The sequence below is a fragment of the Eleutherodactylus coqui genome, chromosome 3, assembly GCF_035609145.1.
Source record: "Eleutherodactylus coqui strain aEleCoq1 chromosome 3, aEleCoq1.hap1, whole genome shotgun sequence".
NCBI lineage: Eukaryota > Metazoa > Chordata > Amphibia > Anura > Eleutherodactylidae > Eleutherodactylus > Eleutherodactylus coqui.
Window position 1 is genome coordinate 171,415,980 of NC_089839.1, and position 17,241 is coordinate 171,433,220.

General features: G+C 47.4%; 1 protein-coding gene across 1 annotated transcript in view; it reads left to right on the top strand.

Moving 5' to 3' along the window:
• The window catches only part of CACNA2D3 (calcium voltage-gated channel auxiliary subunit alpha2delta 3), a 1,017,883-nt gene extending 1,013,795 nt beyond the window's left edge, over nucleotides 1–4,088 (top strand). The window contains exons 38-39 of the mRNA XM_066596541.1: nucleotides 384–466; nucleotides 3,703–4,088. Of these exons, the coding sequence (XP_066452638.1) occupies nucleotides 384–466; nucleotides 3,703–3,795 (176 nt within the window). The 3' untranslated portion in view covers nucleotides 3,796–4,088. The remainder of the gene's footprint in view (nucleotides 1–383; nucleotides 467–3,702) is intronic.
• The last annotated feature ends 13,153 nt before the right edge of the window (nucleotides 4,089–17,241 follow it).

Consider the following 17,241-nt stretch of genomic DNA (forward strand, 5'->3'; position numbering starts at 1 on the left):
CCTTCTACGCATCACCGCGTAGCTCCGCCCCGTCACGTGTGCCGATTCCAGCCAATCAGGAGGCTGGAATCGGCAATGGACCGCACAGAGCCCACGGTGCACCATGGGAGAAGACCCGCGGTGCATCGTGGGTGAAGATCCCAGCGGCCATCTTGGTAAGGTAAGTAAGAAGTCGCCGCAGAGCGGGGATTCGGGTAAGTACTAAACTTTTTTTTTTTAACCCATCCCTTGTGTTTGTCTCGCGCCGAATGGGGGGCCTATTGAAAAAAAAAAAAAAGCCGTTTCGGCGCGGGACAACCCCTTTAAGTGGTATTTCTGAATTACCAAAATTTGAGTACAACTTTATTTAACTTGCTAAATTCTTCTCCTTAACTCCACTGTACACAATGAATCCCTCAAATGTGAACGTTTAAAATCCCAGAAGATACGGAGGCGACCAGAATCTTGCCATGGATTCCATCCAGAAGTAAGTTATGAAAGACAGTCACCCTACCTCTGTACTACGGAGCCAGTGCACATTGTTTGCCTATTCAGATTGCCAGTGATAGTCTGAAATCACATAAAGTTGGGCTTTGCCCAGAGGTTATCATATTCTACCCTTCCCCTGGCCTCATTTCCAAATCATACTAACTTATTATTTAGAGTGACTGAAATTCAGAATTGTCCCATAAATTGCATGGCAGAGCACACACATGGAAATCTGAAAAGAGTCAGATTTTTGTGCGCTATGTGAACCTCAGAGGGGGACACTGCTGGAACCAGGGAGCGAGTGAGAATTAAACATACATCACCCGTCTCCCTGTCATCTCCTCCTAACAGCACCATAACTTAGTTTATGGTGTTGTAGGGAGGTAGCAGGTTCCCTTTAAGGGTGAGGTCGCACGGGAAAACCACCCATTTGATTTTACTGCAAATCCACAGTTTTCAACTTGATTTTTAATGGCCACACAGTTTTGTGGGTAAAACTGTTTTCACTTGCAAAAGTGCACAGCTATTAAAAATCAGTTTAGAAAATGTGCTATTTTGTCATAAAATTGCATGTCTGTGCAGTTTTAGGTTGGGAAAGGTATCACCTTTCCTTAGGGATAGCACCTAGAAGGTGTGTGAGGAGACTTATAAGGCCATGCATGCGCCTCTGGGAAATGTATGCAAATAAGGAAGATGGGAGAAAAGTCTGACATTGATTTGCAGGAATGCTGCCTTCCAATAGGTGGCGCTGCAGAGGTATTGTTCAATCTTTCATATTTGCACAGTTTTAGGTAATGCCATTGTGTATGGTCTTATGCTCTACAGAATATAAATACCACCTACAGCAGTGATGGCAAACTTTTTAGAGTGCCCAAACTGCAACCCAAAACCCACTTATTTATCACAAAGTGCCAACATGTCAGGCGGCGGGGTTTATCATGACGTATGATTTTACCCCCGTCGTTCTAAAAGGACAGAGCGGCTTCAAAATAGACAATGTGCAGATTTTGACAGCTTTTTGGATGTGGAAATACTGCAGAATGTCCTCAGCAGAAATTACTGTGGAAAATTCTGCAACATTTCCGCATCCAAAAAGCAGTCAAAATCTGCACCCTGTCTATTTTGAAACAGCCCTGCCCATTTCTGTGGCATGTAAACATACCCCAGTGATAATAGCGACCCTCCCCACAGCGATAATAGTGAACCCCTAGCAATAACAGTGACATCCCACAGCGTCCCCCAGTATAATAGTGACACTTTTCCAGAGCGGCCCCCCAGCAGTAATATTAGAGACACCCCCCCCCCAGAGCGGCCCTCCAGCAGTAATAATAGTGACACCCATCCAGCGGCCCCCCAGCAGTAATAATAATGACAGCCCCCAGCAGTAATAATAGTGACATCCCCCAGCGGCCCCCCAGCAGTAATAATGCCCACCCCCAGGGGTCCCACAGCAGTATTAATGCCCTCCTCCCCCAGTGGTTCTCCCAGCAGTCCCCCAGCAGTAATAATGCCCCCCCCCCAGCGGTCCACCAACAGTAATAATACCCCCCAGCGGTCCCCCAGCAGTAATAATGCCCCTCTCCCCCCCAGCAATTCCCCCAGCAGTAATAATGCCCCCCCCCCAGCAGAAATAATGTCCCCCTCTCCCCCAGCAGTTCCCCAGCAGTAATAATGCCCCCCCAGCAGTAATAATGCCACCCTTTTCCCAGCGGTTCCCCCTAGCAGTAGTAATGTCCACCTCCTGCCCAGCGGTTCCCCCAGCAGTAGTAATGCCCCCTCCCCCAGCAGTAATAATGCCCCCCTCCCCCCCAGCGGTAATAATACCCACCTCAGGGGTCCCACAGTAGAAATAATGTCCCCCTCTCCGCCAGCGGTTCCCCAGCAGTAAAAATGCCCCACCAGCAGTAATAATGCCACCCTTTTCCCAGCGGTTCCCACAGCAGTAATAATGCCCCCCTCCCCCCCAGCGGTAATAATGCCCACCTCAGGGGTCCCACAGGAGAAATAATGTCCCCCTCTCCGCCAGCGGTTCCCCAGCAGTAAAAATGCCCCACCAGCAGTAATAATGCCACCCTTTTCCCAGCGGTTCCCACAGCAGTAATAATGCCCCCCCCCCCCCCAGCCCCACATACTTACCCCTCCTCCTCGTGGGAGCGCCGCTCCTCTTCTGCCTGACTGCTGGTGCACACTGACGTCAGTGTGCTGTCAAATGCCTCCTCCCCCTGCTCTCGCGGAAGCAAGTAGGACACATCGGGGGACAGGGGAGGAGGATCCCGGCTGCGCACTAATGTCACAGTGTGCGCCGGGATCAGCGCAGATAGCAGCTCTGAGTGAATGCCTGCAGGGGAGCTGCGGCCCCTGCAGGCATTCACTAATGGGGTGAGCGGCCGATAGTGACGTGTGCCAGCAGGGAGGGCTCTGCGTGCCGCAGGTTCGCCACCACTGACCTATAGGAACTGCACCAATTGGATAAAGGGGAATCCACCAATTCCCACCTGCTTCACTCTACATATATTTCAATGGAGACGGGATCATACACAAATGCAGCCGCCTTTTCATTGCAGTGTAACATGAATTGTTCCCTATGGGAGTGAAGCCTGCAGAGATGAGTTCCTGTGTGCTGACTTCCATAGGTGACCGCACAGGAATGGGGAGCTGGGGAAGCATGAAAAGCACATCCTGCACTCCTCTGGACCTGTCCTATGGACACCATAACCTAGTTATGGTGCTCATAGGTGGACACGGGTTCCCTTTAACTTACTCTTTCTTTACCATTGAACCATGTTATAATGAGTCTTAGGGTACATGCACAAGGGCCGTTTAAAAGTTTTGCCTGAGATTCTTGGGCGCAAATCATATGGACAGCACTTGACCATCCTGCCCGTATGCTATCTCCTGTGCTGAATACTGCACATTGACATGTGCTATTCTCAGCCGCAAATCGGACAAGAATAAAAAAATCAGATGCTGCGATTTTTTTTCTCCGAATATTCGTCTGAGCGAAAGAAAGCCCATGTGCATACACCCATTCATGGGTGCTATTTATGTCCAGTCGAAAATCCGACAGAAATATCATCCATGTCCAAGCAGACCTATTTGTGTATCTACTATGTCTCCTTGTTAGAATACTTGCCTATTTTTGGTCACTAGAAATGTATATAGTATTTGTATAATTTTATGCATTAATCAGACAACACTAATTTCTTTCTATTTTACTTTTCCCCCTACTTTTAGGAGAATGCCAGAGAATGTGGTGGAGCTTTTGGCATTTCTTCCCAGCCCATAACAATGCTGCTATCTCTTCTAATGGTCTATATCTCCAGGTGACATTGATTGCATTGACTCCATGGCATGCTACACACCTGGATAAACTGTGAACTGAGATGATTGGTGCAATATAGAAGAGACGAAATGTAGTCTAAACATCAGCATTTCATGACTTTAAACTGTTGGAGAGGATTAAAAAAAAACTCTCCGATATCCAAACAAGATTATTCTTCTAAATCCGCAAATCATGCAGCTGTGAAAGCCTCATTAAATTATCACACCCCATTACAACCGGACAGCAGACACTGGTGACCCTCATTTTCAGCTTTGCCCCATCAAAATAATTTAAAATAGTGTACTTTTTAAATAAAGTATATTAAAATCATTATTCAACGGCCTGGACTTTTCTTTAATCATTCGACAGAATGTTGGCCTTCTGATCTGAACTTGTAGCGCAGTAGTGCATTAAAGGACAACTCCACCTTCTGTTATGTTATCATCTGACCACAGTTGTTTCTTTTTTGCTGACCTTGGATAAAGTAACATAAACCATGGAGTGATAAAGTTGTATGTGTACTAGAGATTTGTAGACACAGAAAGAAGCAATAAACAGCCGTCTAGTAGATAATATAAACTAATAATTCTGTTTTCCATTAAAAAATCATACGTTTCAGGTTAACCAGCAACGTTCTTTGCCAATAGATTTTTCATGTGATACAATGGAATTTCAGCTCTGCAAAATTAGCGGGACTGAATGCAGATAGGACAAAGGAAATCATTATCGTTTGCTAGGAATGGTTACATGGGTGCATCAGCTGTCTCTGCTAAAGGGGGTTCTGCACACAATACCGGAGGATTGTGACCACTCCTCCAAAGGGTGGTGCGGGTAGTGCGTTTTCCAGGACTACTGAATCGATGGCCTATCCTTAGGATATTGAAGGAGGTCTACAGTAACTTTAGCAAGTGTCGTGTCTCCGTCATTGTTTACCCATACCTCCTAAGGAGTCACTGCAATTAAAGACAGCACTTAGCAGGCATCATAGGATATAGGAGAGCGGGATAGTCTGGTGGAGAGGTTCTCATCTGGAACAGTTTGTGTTGCACTCGTGGTCCAATACACTTTGAGCAACTTTTGACAGCTGTAAGTGAGCCTGCTCTCTAAGATGAAAACCAACTGCAGAATGTTTTACTGTTGGCATGACCCAGGACTCATGGTAGAGCTCACCTTTTCTTCTCAAGACAATCATTTTTCCAGATGTACCAAACAGTCTGAAAGGGGCTTCATCAGAGAAAATAACTTTACCGCAGTCCTCTGCATTCCAAGTCTCGTACAGTATCTTCTCTGATGGAGAAGTAAAACACCCACGCACCCTCATTCATTGGTGCTCCTGCGGTTTTTAACCCTAGTGGTATAATTGAACCAGAGTTTTGATCACTTCTGTACCTTTCCCAGCTTAACAGAGAAGGGGATAAACCCCCAAACACGTTTTATTGCTGTTTTTTAAATAAATAAAAGAGAAATTGGATTCCACTACTACTCGCTACTCATTTCTCTTTGAAAGGTCTGTGTCACCAGATATTTGTCTCATATGACATTTTTGATGGCAGCTTATCTCCAGGGAGAACAAAATGATTAGCTGTTGAGATTCAATGGTGAATTTCCAACTTCTAGCTGTTTTGCTGCAGAAAACAGACAGCTCCATACATTGCACAGTGGCCCATGTCAGTACTGCAGGCTGAATCCTATTCAGTTCAATAGGCCTCAGCCTGCAGTACAAACCTAGGCCACTGCACAGTGTATGGAGCTGTCTGCTTCCTGCAGCAAAACATCTAGAAGTGGGACAAGCCCTTTAAATGGCACCTAATGATGGTACAGCACAGGGCACCATCCAATATAACGCCAGCCCTAGCTCTGGCTATACTCATATCAACTTCTATCAAAGGACTGATGTAGTGTGCAGAAAGAATCAAGCACTCCATCTGCAGATATCATCCTACAAGAATTGTTTTTGTTTGTTTTCTTATATGGCATTTATTCAGCATGTTGCTGTTGCTGTAGATGTTATCCTAATCCTACATAGCACCCTTATGTACAAGAGAATACTACAATCAAGCATATAATACAATAGACTTCCCATTGCATTCCCTGGAGTCATTTAAGGTCCCAATCAACCATAGATGATTATATACATGTCATACTTGGAGAGCAGCCTGATTGTAACCGTAAAAACCGCTTTTCTTTAATTGTGCTTAGCGCAGGAGAATACTGGGAGATTGTCATTTTAACCTTCTTAGCAATCTGTATCACTTCTCATTCATACTGACAGGAGGTCTTGTGGGAAGGGGAGATAAACGGGCTCTGGAAGAGTGAAGATAGAAAAATGGATGGAGTGGTCCGTATCCTTCTTCTTTTCAAGAGGGCAGAAGTGAGAAGCTATCAGTGTATTGAACATTGACGTTAACGCTCAGGGCTTAAACACATGGGCGCATGCGCTAATACGCTTGCCGCTATGCCGCGCTATAGCCCACGAATTTGAAAAAAAAAAAGTGTGAAGATAGGCGCTGCCCTATCTTTTTCGCACATAGAAAAACTGTCACAATAGTGAAAATGAAAATGGTTTTGCTTCGTCCCATTTTGTGGCCATGATTTTCACAGCTGGGACTAAAACATGGCCATGTGAAGAAGTCCTCAATTAGTTATTTCTCAATTCCTAATTTTAAGCATTTTTTCGTTATGTCTCTGTGTATAATTATATTATTCTATTTATATTAGGTTTTATCGTTTGTATATTTTTTGTATTTTGATGGAAGAAGAGAATGTTTTGCGGTGACTGCTGAGCTGAGAGAGGGCCATGATCATACCATGTTTGTGTACTTTTATTATAAGGCCGGATTTAAATTGCGGATTCTGCGATCACTGTCTGCATGGAAGATCCATTGTAAAATGCGGGCCTTGAAAGGCATCTATTTTCGATTGTTCTTTCACAGTCGCGGGTACGAATCGTGGAAGAAAAATTGCAGCATGCTCTGTTTTAGCACGATTCCACGCGGATGGCCTCCATTAAAGTCAATGGATCCCAGAGCTCATAAGCAATGAAAGAGAGAAAGGATCTAATGAATTATCACCTGGCTGGTTGCCTGTACAATGTTCTAATGTCATTCCTTGCTTGTGCGTTTTCTTCTGCGCAGATGATACAGTGTGCATAAGCATTCATATCCATGACCATTTGCAATTACTTTCCGCAATGAATCAAAGGTCTTGCACTGCGGATATCTGAATGCAGAATATGACCCTTAGGCCAGCTTCACATAGGCGGGCCGGATTTCACATGCAGGTGGCCCGCTGAGGTTTCTGGCTGTGAGCCTGGTCGTCAACCCTGTGGACCTGAATTTTCTGTATTATGTATGATCACGGCGGCTCGCCCTTGGTCGTGCACAGTACAGTTTTTTCATTTTTACTGTTTGCGTTTGCCGCGCCATTAACTTCATATGGGCTGTGGGTCAGACGCCATCCATTGACTTCAAGAATCCACGGCAAAATAGAGCATGCTGCGATTTTTCCTCTGCTCACGGAATCCGCAAATCGTATGTGCGAATGTGAGCGAAAAAGTGATTTAACATGTTTTTGCAAAGCCAGCGTTTTCCCACAGGTCCTCCAAGCAGATTTCACAATTGGAATACACCCGTGTGAAGCAGGCCTAAGAGTGAGTTCACACATTACTGATTTGCTGCAGGTCTGCAGCAGGTTTCACCCTTTCAACTGAATTCAAACTAGAGTGGTGAAATCTCTTGTAGATCAGCACCAAAGATCTGCAATAGAATCAGCTGTGTGAACCCCCGCTTAAGGGTGCGGGCAGACGAGCGCATAAACGGCGCGTTTTTGCGACCAAACGTATATACGTGACCATCTGAGGCAATGGTTTCGAATGTATTCGTTCACATGGGCGATTTTACGGCGCGTAAAAACGGAAATTCGAAAAAAAACGGAACATATGCGACCGAAATACGCGCCAACGCATATTCGATCGCCGAAAAGACCGTTTGCAAAGTAGGAACAAACGAAAATACGCTTTCTAGCTCTGGTCGTGATCGGTGAAAAACGATCGCTCGGGCGATTATACGTTGCGCTCGTGCGAACGTAAATACGCCTACGCTCGTCTGCCCGCAATGGTTTCGAATGTATTCGTTCACATGGGCGATTTTACGGCGCGTAAAAACGGAAATTCGAAAAAAAACGGAACATATGCGACCGAAATACGCGCCAACGCATATTCGATCGCCGAAAAGACCGTTTGCAAAGTAGGAACAAACGAAAATACGCTTTCTAGCTCTGGTCGTGATCGGTGAAAAACGATCGCTCGGGCGATTATACGTTGCGCTCGTGCGAACGTAAATACGCCTACGCTCGTCTGCCCGCACCCTAAGGGTGCATTCACACGAACGTATATCGGCTCGGTTTTCACGCGGAGCCGATATACGTTGTCCTCGGGTGCAGAGGGGGGAGGATGGAAGAGCCAGGGCCAGGAACTGAGGCTCCCGCCCCCTCTCTGCCTCCTCTCCGCCCCTCTGCACTATTTGCAATGGGGAGAGGCGGGACGGGGGCGGGGCCAATTACCGGACTTTAGCCCCGCCCCCGTCCTGCCTCCTTTCACTGCAAATAGTGCAGAGGGGCGGAGAGGAGGCAGAGAGGGGGCGGGAGCCTCAGTTCCTGCTCCTGGCTCTTCCATCCTCCCCCCTCTGCACCCGAGGACAACGTATATCGGCTCCGCGTGAAAACCGAGCCGATATACGTTCGTGTGAATGCACCCTAAGAGAAAGAAATGCTCCCGAAATATATGCAAAACATATTTATAGCCAATAATGGACCAATATATGTGAAAACACTGTCCTTTCAAGCATGTGTTACAGCAGTGGACACCCGCATACCTTTTTTTAGTCAACTTTGCTTTTCATTGCAGGAAATCCTACAAAACACTATAGGAGAGATTTACTCAGACTGGTGTTTTCCATGTATTCCAAAGTATAGAGTGAAGCACACCAAGTTTTATAAGAGATGCACACTTCTTAATAAACTTGGCGCATGTCTGGCCAATCTGTGTACCAGACTGAAGTCTATGGCAGCTACAAGCTGGCATAGATTTCCACTATAATTTATGACAGACTATAGCATAAATTATAATAACTCTACCCAGCCAGGGAGGCCCACATCCTTTTTGTGAAGTCCTGCCCACTTTTAAAAAATAGTCCAAAAATTCACACATTTTGGCATAAATATGGCAAATTTTTTATGCCAGTTCACTGGTGTAAAAAGTTTGCTAAATGTGCCCCTTTGTTCCTTTTGATATCAATGGGGTTTTGTGGGCAAAAATTATTGATGACCGAGCAATAGGATAGATCATCGATAGTTAATAATAATCACCGTGGACCCACTGCTTGGGTTTCCCGGCAAATAGCTGATTGTCCGCTCTACTGTTAGTGCAGCAGGCCAAGCATGTGTCATAGGGGATAGGTGCAGAAGTGACCCAGCTGGCTTCACTTGCATTAAAAACAGTGGGAGCTAAAGCAGCTATTACTCTTCTGTGGCCATCCCTCGAGTCGGAGACGGAAGTTCTGGAAGTGTAAAAGCCAGTTTCAGTTCCAATTTATTTCAATGGGAGTGAAGCCAGCTAGGTCACATCCATTCACATTCTATGATAAGGATAGATCATCAATAGTTTTTTGCCTTGAAAAAGTGTATACAGAGAGCGTTGCTTCTTGCCATTGGGTCCAAAAGACATCTTTCATTTTTTATAGGTAGGAAATGCAGATCTGTAATAGGAAATTAACCAATTAGTGAGACAGCGGCACCTCTAATCAAGATATTACAGCATATTCCCCCCAAAGACGAGCTCAGCTTTGCCGCATTGATAAAATCAGCCCTACAACATTTATATAACCTATTTTGATATTCTCAGAGATTAAAAGTTTCCACTCCAAATCCATCTCCCTTTGAGTTTAGCAATGATTAATGATGTTAATGATAACCGTACTCAGAGCATTACCTACGTTTAGCAATTCAGAAATGATCTCATAAGGAAGAAATAATATCCAGGTCTCCTGCTCAGTGGAAAGACTGACTAGCATTTTTATGTGATTCTTAACCCTGAAAAGGATCAGGAAAAAATTGGTTACCACCTATATCATAATTAGAACTGCATAATTATCATTACCACCTACATCATGACATTATAATTCGAAGGCATTGCTTGATTCAGAAAACCCATTTCTAGCACATTCATCTGTTACCAAGAGCAGACAGGGCTCCAAGGAGTGTGTAGCAAAAAACAAAGTCAGCACTTCCAACAAACTTATTAAATGTGAGCCGTGGCACAACTGTGCAATCATATGCAGATATTAAATATGTCTGAGTGCTCAGGCCCATGTCTCTGTTAGTGTATATGTGGCAGCTGTGGCTTACATGCACCTTCACATTTCATTTATTTGTTGGAAGTGCTGACGTTATTGTTGCATGTGCATTTGTGTGGGAGTGGCTGCCTAAATTTTGTCCTCACCCATTTGTCACGCACTCCATTTCCAGGTGGTTCAGTAAGAGTATATAGCTTCCCAATTCATTTCAAGACTTTTTGCCCAAAGAGAGATGTGTATAGAGTTAGGAATCCATCCAATACGGTTGACATGGTGAATGGGCGTACGTTTTGATCATGTGCTCTTAAAGGGAACCTGCCACATCTATACAGCACTATAAAAGTTATGGTGCTGTTAGGGAACATGAAAGGGAGCCAGTTAATGTATTTTTATCACCCACTCCCATGATGCAGCACTGTCACCTTCATGCTGCACGCCGAGGGGGACACTGCTATATCGCGGGAGTGAGTGAGTATAAAAATACATCACAGGCTTCCTGTCACCTCCCCTAACAGCACCATAACTTAGTTTATGGTGCTGTGGGATGTCTCAGGTTCCCTTTAAGAAGCTTGCATTTTTTATGTGGTCGGTATAAACAACAGTTGGGCATTGTTATGCAGGAATTAAATGTGTATGAGTGCTGAAGAACATTTTTCTGTTACTGTTGAGCTACAAAGAGTATCTCTCTGGAGGACTCAGAAAGTCTATGCATTATGCGGACAACCTATTGAATTCAATAGGGCCTGTGTAATGCTTCATTTTCCCTGTGGTGGTGCTGTAGACAAGCTAAACACTCACTGAGGTGGTCCTCCAAAGCTGATCACTGCAGGACCCTCTGCAGTTGCACATTCTGTTTGTTGATAGCTTAATAAGGGGGATGGAATAAGACCTTCACAGTGCCACCTATTGGAAGACAGCATTCCTTCAGGCCAAAGTTAGACTCTTTATACAAGCCTTGCAACAATGGCTGGGAATTAAAAGCAAAGCCAGACTCCATGCACAGACAGCTGTTTTAGGGTATTTGCCCTTCACCAATGTGCAGTAGGAGTCTGGCTTTGCTAGTGGGAGGAACAATAACTGGGAATTCATATTACCCAGAGGACCATGAATGGCTTTTTGAGTCTCCCTAAGGAAAAAATATAGTGTTTTTGATAGCTTAAGGGACAAAGTAGACAGGTTATACAATGCTACTTGGTCAGGAGGGGTACAGTTTTTATTTGTGGAGATTGTATAGTAGGCATGAGGAGACTAAAAAGGCCATGGAATGCTCCGCTGGGAAATTTAATATGCAAATGGGAGATATTACAGTGGGTCTGCAGCACCCCCTATTAGAATGCAACAATTCTATATCTGGCCTTTAAACAGACCTTTAACATGACTGACAATAAAAGACAGAACCAGAGGCTTTTCGAAAAGACTCACCTGCTTCTATTAGATTACACAATGTAGAGCACATGTACAAAGACCCAAAATTAAAGCCTACGTCTGAACATGTGCAGAGGTTGGTCACTATTAGGTTGGAATACTTAAAAACACTTTACTAAGAGATTTACAAAGTAACAGCATAAGAATTTTGTCGCAAGTTGGCCCTTAAAGTAGAGCATTAGGAATGCGCCAAATGTATTATGTGTGTTAGACACTTTTTTCATCTGCATCAACAGTTTTGAGAATTGTCTACAACGAGTCGCATGGTTAAGAGAAGTTTTAAAATGCACCAAATTTTCTTAAAATGTGCATCCTCTGTGGCTCAGAATGCTGGTATATTCATAAGGCAACTAAGAAGAGACATAAAGAAGAGAAAAGTGGCCAAGGATATAATCACGTCACGTTTTTGATGTACATTTAGTATTTACAGTATATCAAGAAAGCTACCAACTAGTAATGAGCAAATTTTTGAAACGTTCAGTTCCCACAGTTCACTATTAGAGATGAGCGAACGCACTCGTCCGAGCTTGATACTCGTTCGACTATTAGCGTGTTCGAGATGCTCGTTACTAGAGGCTCGTTACTACCATGTTCGAGTTACTTTCACTTTCATCTCTGAGACGTTAGCGCGCTTTTCTGGCCAATAGAAAGACAGGGAAGGCATTACAACTTCCCCCTGCGACGTTCAAGCCCTATACCACCCCCCTGCAGTGAGTGGCTGGCGAGATCAGGTGTCACCCGAGTATATAAATCGGCCCCTCCCGCGGCTCGCCACAGATGCATTCTGACAGAGATCAGGGAAAGTGCTGCTGATGCTGGAGCTGCTATAGGGAGAGTGTTAGGATTGATTTTAGGCTTCAAGAACCCCAACGGTCCTTCTTAGGGCCACATCTGACCGTGTGCAGTACTGTTGAGGCTGCTTTTTGCAGTGTTGCACTTTTTTTTTTTGGATATCGGCCGTGCAGAGCATTGCGTCCAGAGCATTGCGTCCTGCAGTAATTTTACATAGTCCACGGCCAGTAGTGGTGGTGAGGCAGGGACAGTGAAAGACATATCCAGTCTATATAGGCAGTGGGCTTTTCCAAAAAAATTTGGGAAAAAAAATCTATTTGGGCTGCTTGTGACCGTCCTGACTGTACTGCGTCTCTGCTGGGGGTAGTTGTCCTAATTCATACGCAGCCAGCTAAGTGTTACAGCAGGCTTGCGCAAAATTCTTTCCTGCCTCTGCGTTGCCTCTTACATCACCGCTGTCATCCTGTCCAGAGTGAAACAGTCTGCAGTAATTTTACATAGTCCACGGCCAGTAGTGGTGGTGAGGCAGGGACAGTGAAAGACATATCCAGTCTATATAGGCAGTGGGCTTTTCCAAAAAAATTTGGGAAAAAAAATCTATTTGGGCTGCCTGTGACCGTCCTGACTGTACTGCGTCTCTGCTCGGGGTAGTTGTCCTAATTCATACGCAGCCAGCTAAGTGTTACAGCAGGCTTGCGCAAAATTCTTTCCTGCCTCTGCTGTGCGTTCCGTAAGCAAAGTCAGCCTCCAACCACAGGCCAATAAGCGGCACATTTAATTACAGCATTCTGTTTCTGCACTACTGGTAATACAGCATGCTGAGGGGTAGGGGTAGGCCTAGAGGACGTGGACGCTGGCGAGGACGCGGAGGCCCAAGTCAGGGTGTGGGCACAGGCCGAGCTCCTGATCCAGGTGTATCGCAGCTGACTGCTGCGGGATTAGGAGAGAGGCACATTTCTGGCGTCCCCACATTCATCTCACAATTAATGGGTCCACGCGGTAGACCTTTATTAGAAAATGAGCAGTGTGAGCAGGTCCTGTTGTGGATGGCAGAAAGTGCATCCAGCAATCTATCGACCACCCAGAATTCTGCGCCGTCCACTGCTGCAACTCTGAATCCTCTGGCTGCTGCTCCTCCTTCCTCCCAGCCTCCTCACTCCATTGCAATGACACATTCTGAGGAGCAGGCAGACTCCCAGGAACTGTTCTCGGGCCCCTGGCCAGAATGGGCAGCAATGGTTCCGAATCCTCTCCCACTGGAGGAGTTTTTCGTGACCGATGCCCAACCTTTGGAAAGTTCCCGGGGTCCGGGGGATGAGGCTGGGGACTTCCGGCAACTGTCTCAAGAGCTTTCAGTGGGTGAGGAGGATGATGACGATGAGACACAGTTGTCTATCATTCAGGTAGTAGTAATTGGAGTAAGTCCGAGGGAGGAGCGCACAGAGGATTCGGAGGAAGAGCAGCAGGACGATGAGGTGACTGACCCCACCTGGTTTGCTATGCCTACTGAGGACAGGTCTTCAGAGGGGGAGGCAAGTGCAGCAGCAGGGCAGGTTGGAAGAGGCAGTGCGGTGGCCAGGGGTAGAGGCAGGGCCAGACTGAATAATCCACCAACTGTTTCCCAAAGCGGCCCCTCGCGCCAAGCCACCCTGCAGAGGCTGAGGTGCTCAAAGGTCTGGCAGTTTTTCACTGAGAGTGCAGACGACCGACGAACAGTGGTGTGCAACCTTTGTCGCGCCAAGATCAGCCGGGGAGCCACCACCACCAGCCTCACCACCACCAGCATGCACAGACATATGATGGCCAAGCACCCCACAAGGTGGGACGAAGGCCGTTCACCGCCTCCGGTTTGCACCGCTGCCTCCTCCCCTGTGCCCCAACCTGCCACTGAGATCCAACCCCCCTCTCAGGACACAGGCACTACTGTCTCCTGGCCTGCACCCACACCCTCAACTCCGCTGACCTCGGCCCCATCCACCAATGTCTCTCAGTGCACCGTCCAGCCGTCGCTAACGCAAGTGTTGGAGCGCAAGTACGCCGCCACGCACCCGCACGCTCAAGCGTTAAACGTGCACATAGCCAAATTTATCAGCCTTGAGATGCTGCCGTATAGGGTTGTGGAAATGGAGGCTTTCAAAGGTATGATGGCGGGGGCGGCCCTGCGCTACTCAGTTCCCAGTCGCCACTACTTTTCCTGATGTGCCGTCCCAGCCCTGCACGACCACGTCTCCCGCAACATTGTACGCGCCCTCACCAACGCGGTTACTGCCAAGGTCCACTTAACAACAGACACGTGGACAAGCACAGGCGGGCAGGGCCACTATATCTCCCTGACGGCACATTGGGTGAATTTAGTGGAGGCTGGGACAGAGTCAGAGCCTGGGACCGCTCACGTCCTACCCAGCCCCAGAATTGCGGGCCCCAGCTCGGTGGTGGTATCTGCGGCAGTGTATGCTTCCTCCACTAAACCACCCTCCTTCTCCTCCTCCTCTTCCTACGCAACCTCTACCTCGCAATCAAGATGTGTCAGCAGCAGCACGTCACCAGCAGTCGGTGTCGCGCGGCACGGCAGCACAGCGGTGGGCAAGCGTCAGCAGGCCGTGCTGAAACTACTCAGCTTAGGAGAGAAGAGGCCCACGAAGTGCTGCAGGGTCTGACACAGCAGACCGACCGCTGGCTTGCGCCGCTGAGCCTCGAACCGGGCATGGTCGTGTGTGACAACGGCCGTAACCTGGTGGCGGCTCTGCAGCTCGGCAGCCTCACGCACGTGCCATGCCTGGCCCACGTCTTTAATTTGGTGGTTCAGCGCTTTCTAAAAAGCTACCCACGCTTGTCAGACCTGCTCAGAAAGGTGCGCCGGCTCTGCGCACATTTCCGCAAGTCCCACACGGACACTGCCACCCTGCGCACCCTGCAACATCGGTTTCATCTGCCAGTGCACCGACTGCTGTGCGACGTGCCCACACGGTGGAACTCTACGCTCTACATGTTGGCCAGGCTCTATGAGCAGCGTAGACCTATAGTGGAATACCAACTCCAACATGGGCGGCGCAGTGGGAGTCAGCCTCCTCAATTCTTTACAGAAGAGTGGGCCTGGTTGGCAGACATCTGCCAGGTCCTTGGAAACTTTGAGGAGTCTACCCAGATGGTGAGCGGCGATGCTGCAATCATTAGCGTCACCATTCCTCTGCTATGCCTCTTGAGAAGTTCCCTGCAAAGCATAAAGGCAGACGCTTTGCGCTCGGAAACAGAGGCAGGGGAAGACAGTATGTCGCTGGATAGTCAGAGCACCCTCCTGTCTATATCTCAGCGCGTTGAGGAGGAGCATGAGGAGGATGAGGAGGAGGGGGAAGAGACAGCTTGGCCCACTGCTGAGGGTACCCATGCTGCTTGCCTGTCATCCTTTCAGCGTGTATGGCCTGAGGAGGAGGAGGAGGAGGAGGATCCTGAAAGTGATCTTCCTAGTGAGGACAGCCATGTGTTGCGTACAGGTACCCTGGCACACATGGCTGACTTCATGTTAGGATGCCTTTCTCGTGACCCTCGCGTTACACGCATTCTGGCCACTACGGATTACTGGGTGTACACACTGCTCGACCCACGGTATAAGGAGAACCTTTCCACTCTCATACCCGAAGAGGAAAGGGGTTCGAGAGTGATGCTATACCACAGGACCCTGGCGGACAAACTGATGGTAAAATTCCCATCCGACAGCGCTAGTGGCCGAAGGCGCAGTTCCGAGGGCCAGGTAGCAGGGGAGGCGCGGAGATCAGGCAGCATGTACAGCACAGGCAGGGGAACACTCTCTAAGGCCTTTGACAGCTTTCTGGCTCCCCAGCAAGACTGTGTCACCGCTCCCCAGTCAAGGCTGAGTCGGCGGGAGCACTGTAAAAGGATGGTGAGGGAGTACGTAGCCGATCGCACGACCGTCCTCCGTGACGCCTCTGCCCCCTACAACTACTGGGTGTCGAAGCTGGACACGTGGCCTGAACTCGCGCTGTATGCCCTGGAGGTGCTTGCTTGTCCTGCGGCTAGCGTCTTGTCAGAGAGGGTGTTTAGTGTGGCTGGGGGAATCATCACAGATAAGCATACCCGCCTGTCAACCGACAGTGCCGGCAGGCTTAGGGCGCCCACCCACTGGCGATTTTTTTCCCTGCGAAATTTGCAGCATTTTTTTCTCTGCAGGGGTCTTTGGGACTTGTAATGTTAATTTGTCGATTTTGCGCGATCGCGATTTTAACGTTACAAGTCCCATAGACCCCTGCAGAGAAAAAAATGCTGCGAGTTTCGCAGGGAAAAAAATCGCCAGTGGGTGGGCGCCCTTACACTCATCAAGATGAACAAAGCCTGGATTTCCCCAGACTTCTCTTCTCCACCAGCGGACAGCAGCGATACCTAAACAATAGGCTGCACCCGCGGATGGAAGCATTGTTCTCTATCACCATCAAAAACGTGGACCTTTTAGCTTCATCAATCTGTGTATAATATTCATCCTCCTCCTCCTGCTCCTCCTCCTGAAACCTGACGTAATCACGCCGAACGGGCAATTTTTCTTAGGCCCACAAGGCTCAGTCATATACTTTTTGTAAACAATTTTTATACGTTTCAATGCTCATTAAAGCGTTGAAACTTGCACCTGAACCAATTTTTATTTTAACTGGGCTGCCTCCAGGCCTAGTTACAAATTAAGCCACAATAACCAAAGCGATTAATGGGTTTCACCTGCCCTCTTGGTTGGGCATGGGCAATTTTTCTGACGTACATTAGTACTGTTGGTACACCAATTTTTTGGGGCCCTCGCCTACAGTGTAATCCAATAAATTTTTTGCCCACCTGCATTAAAGCTGACGTTACATCAGCTGTGATGGGCACTGCAATGGGATA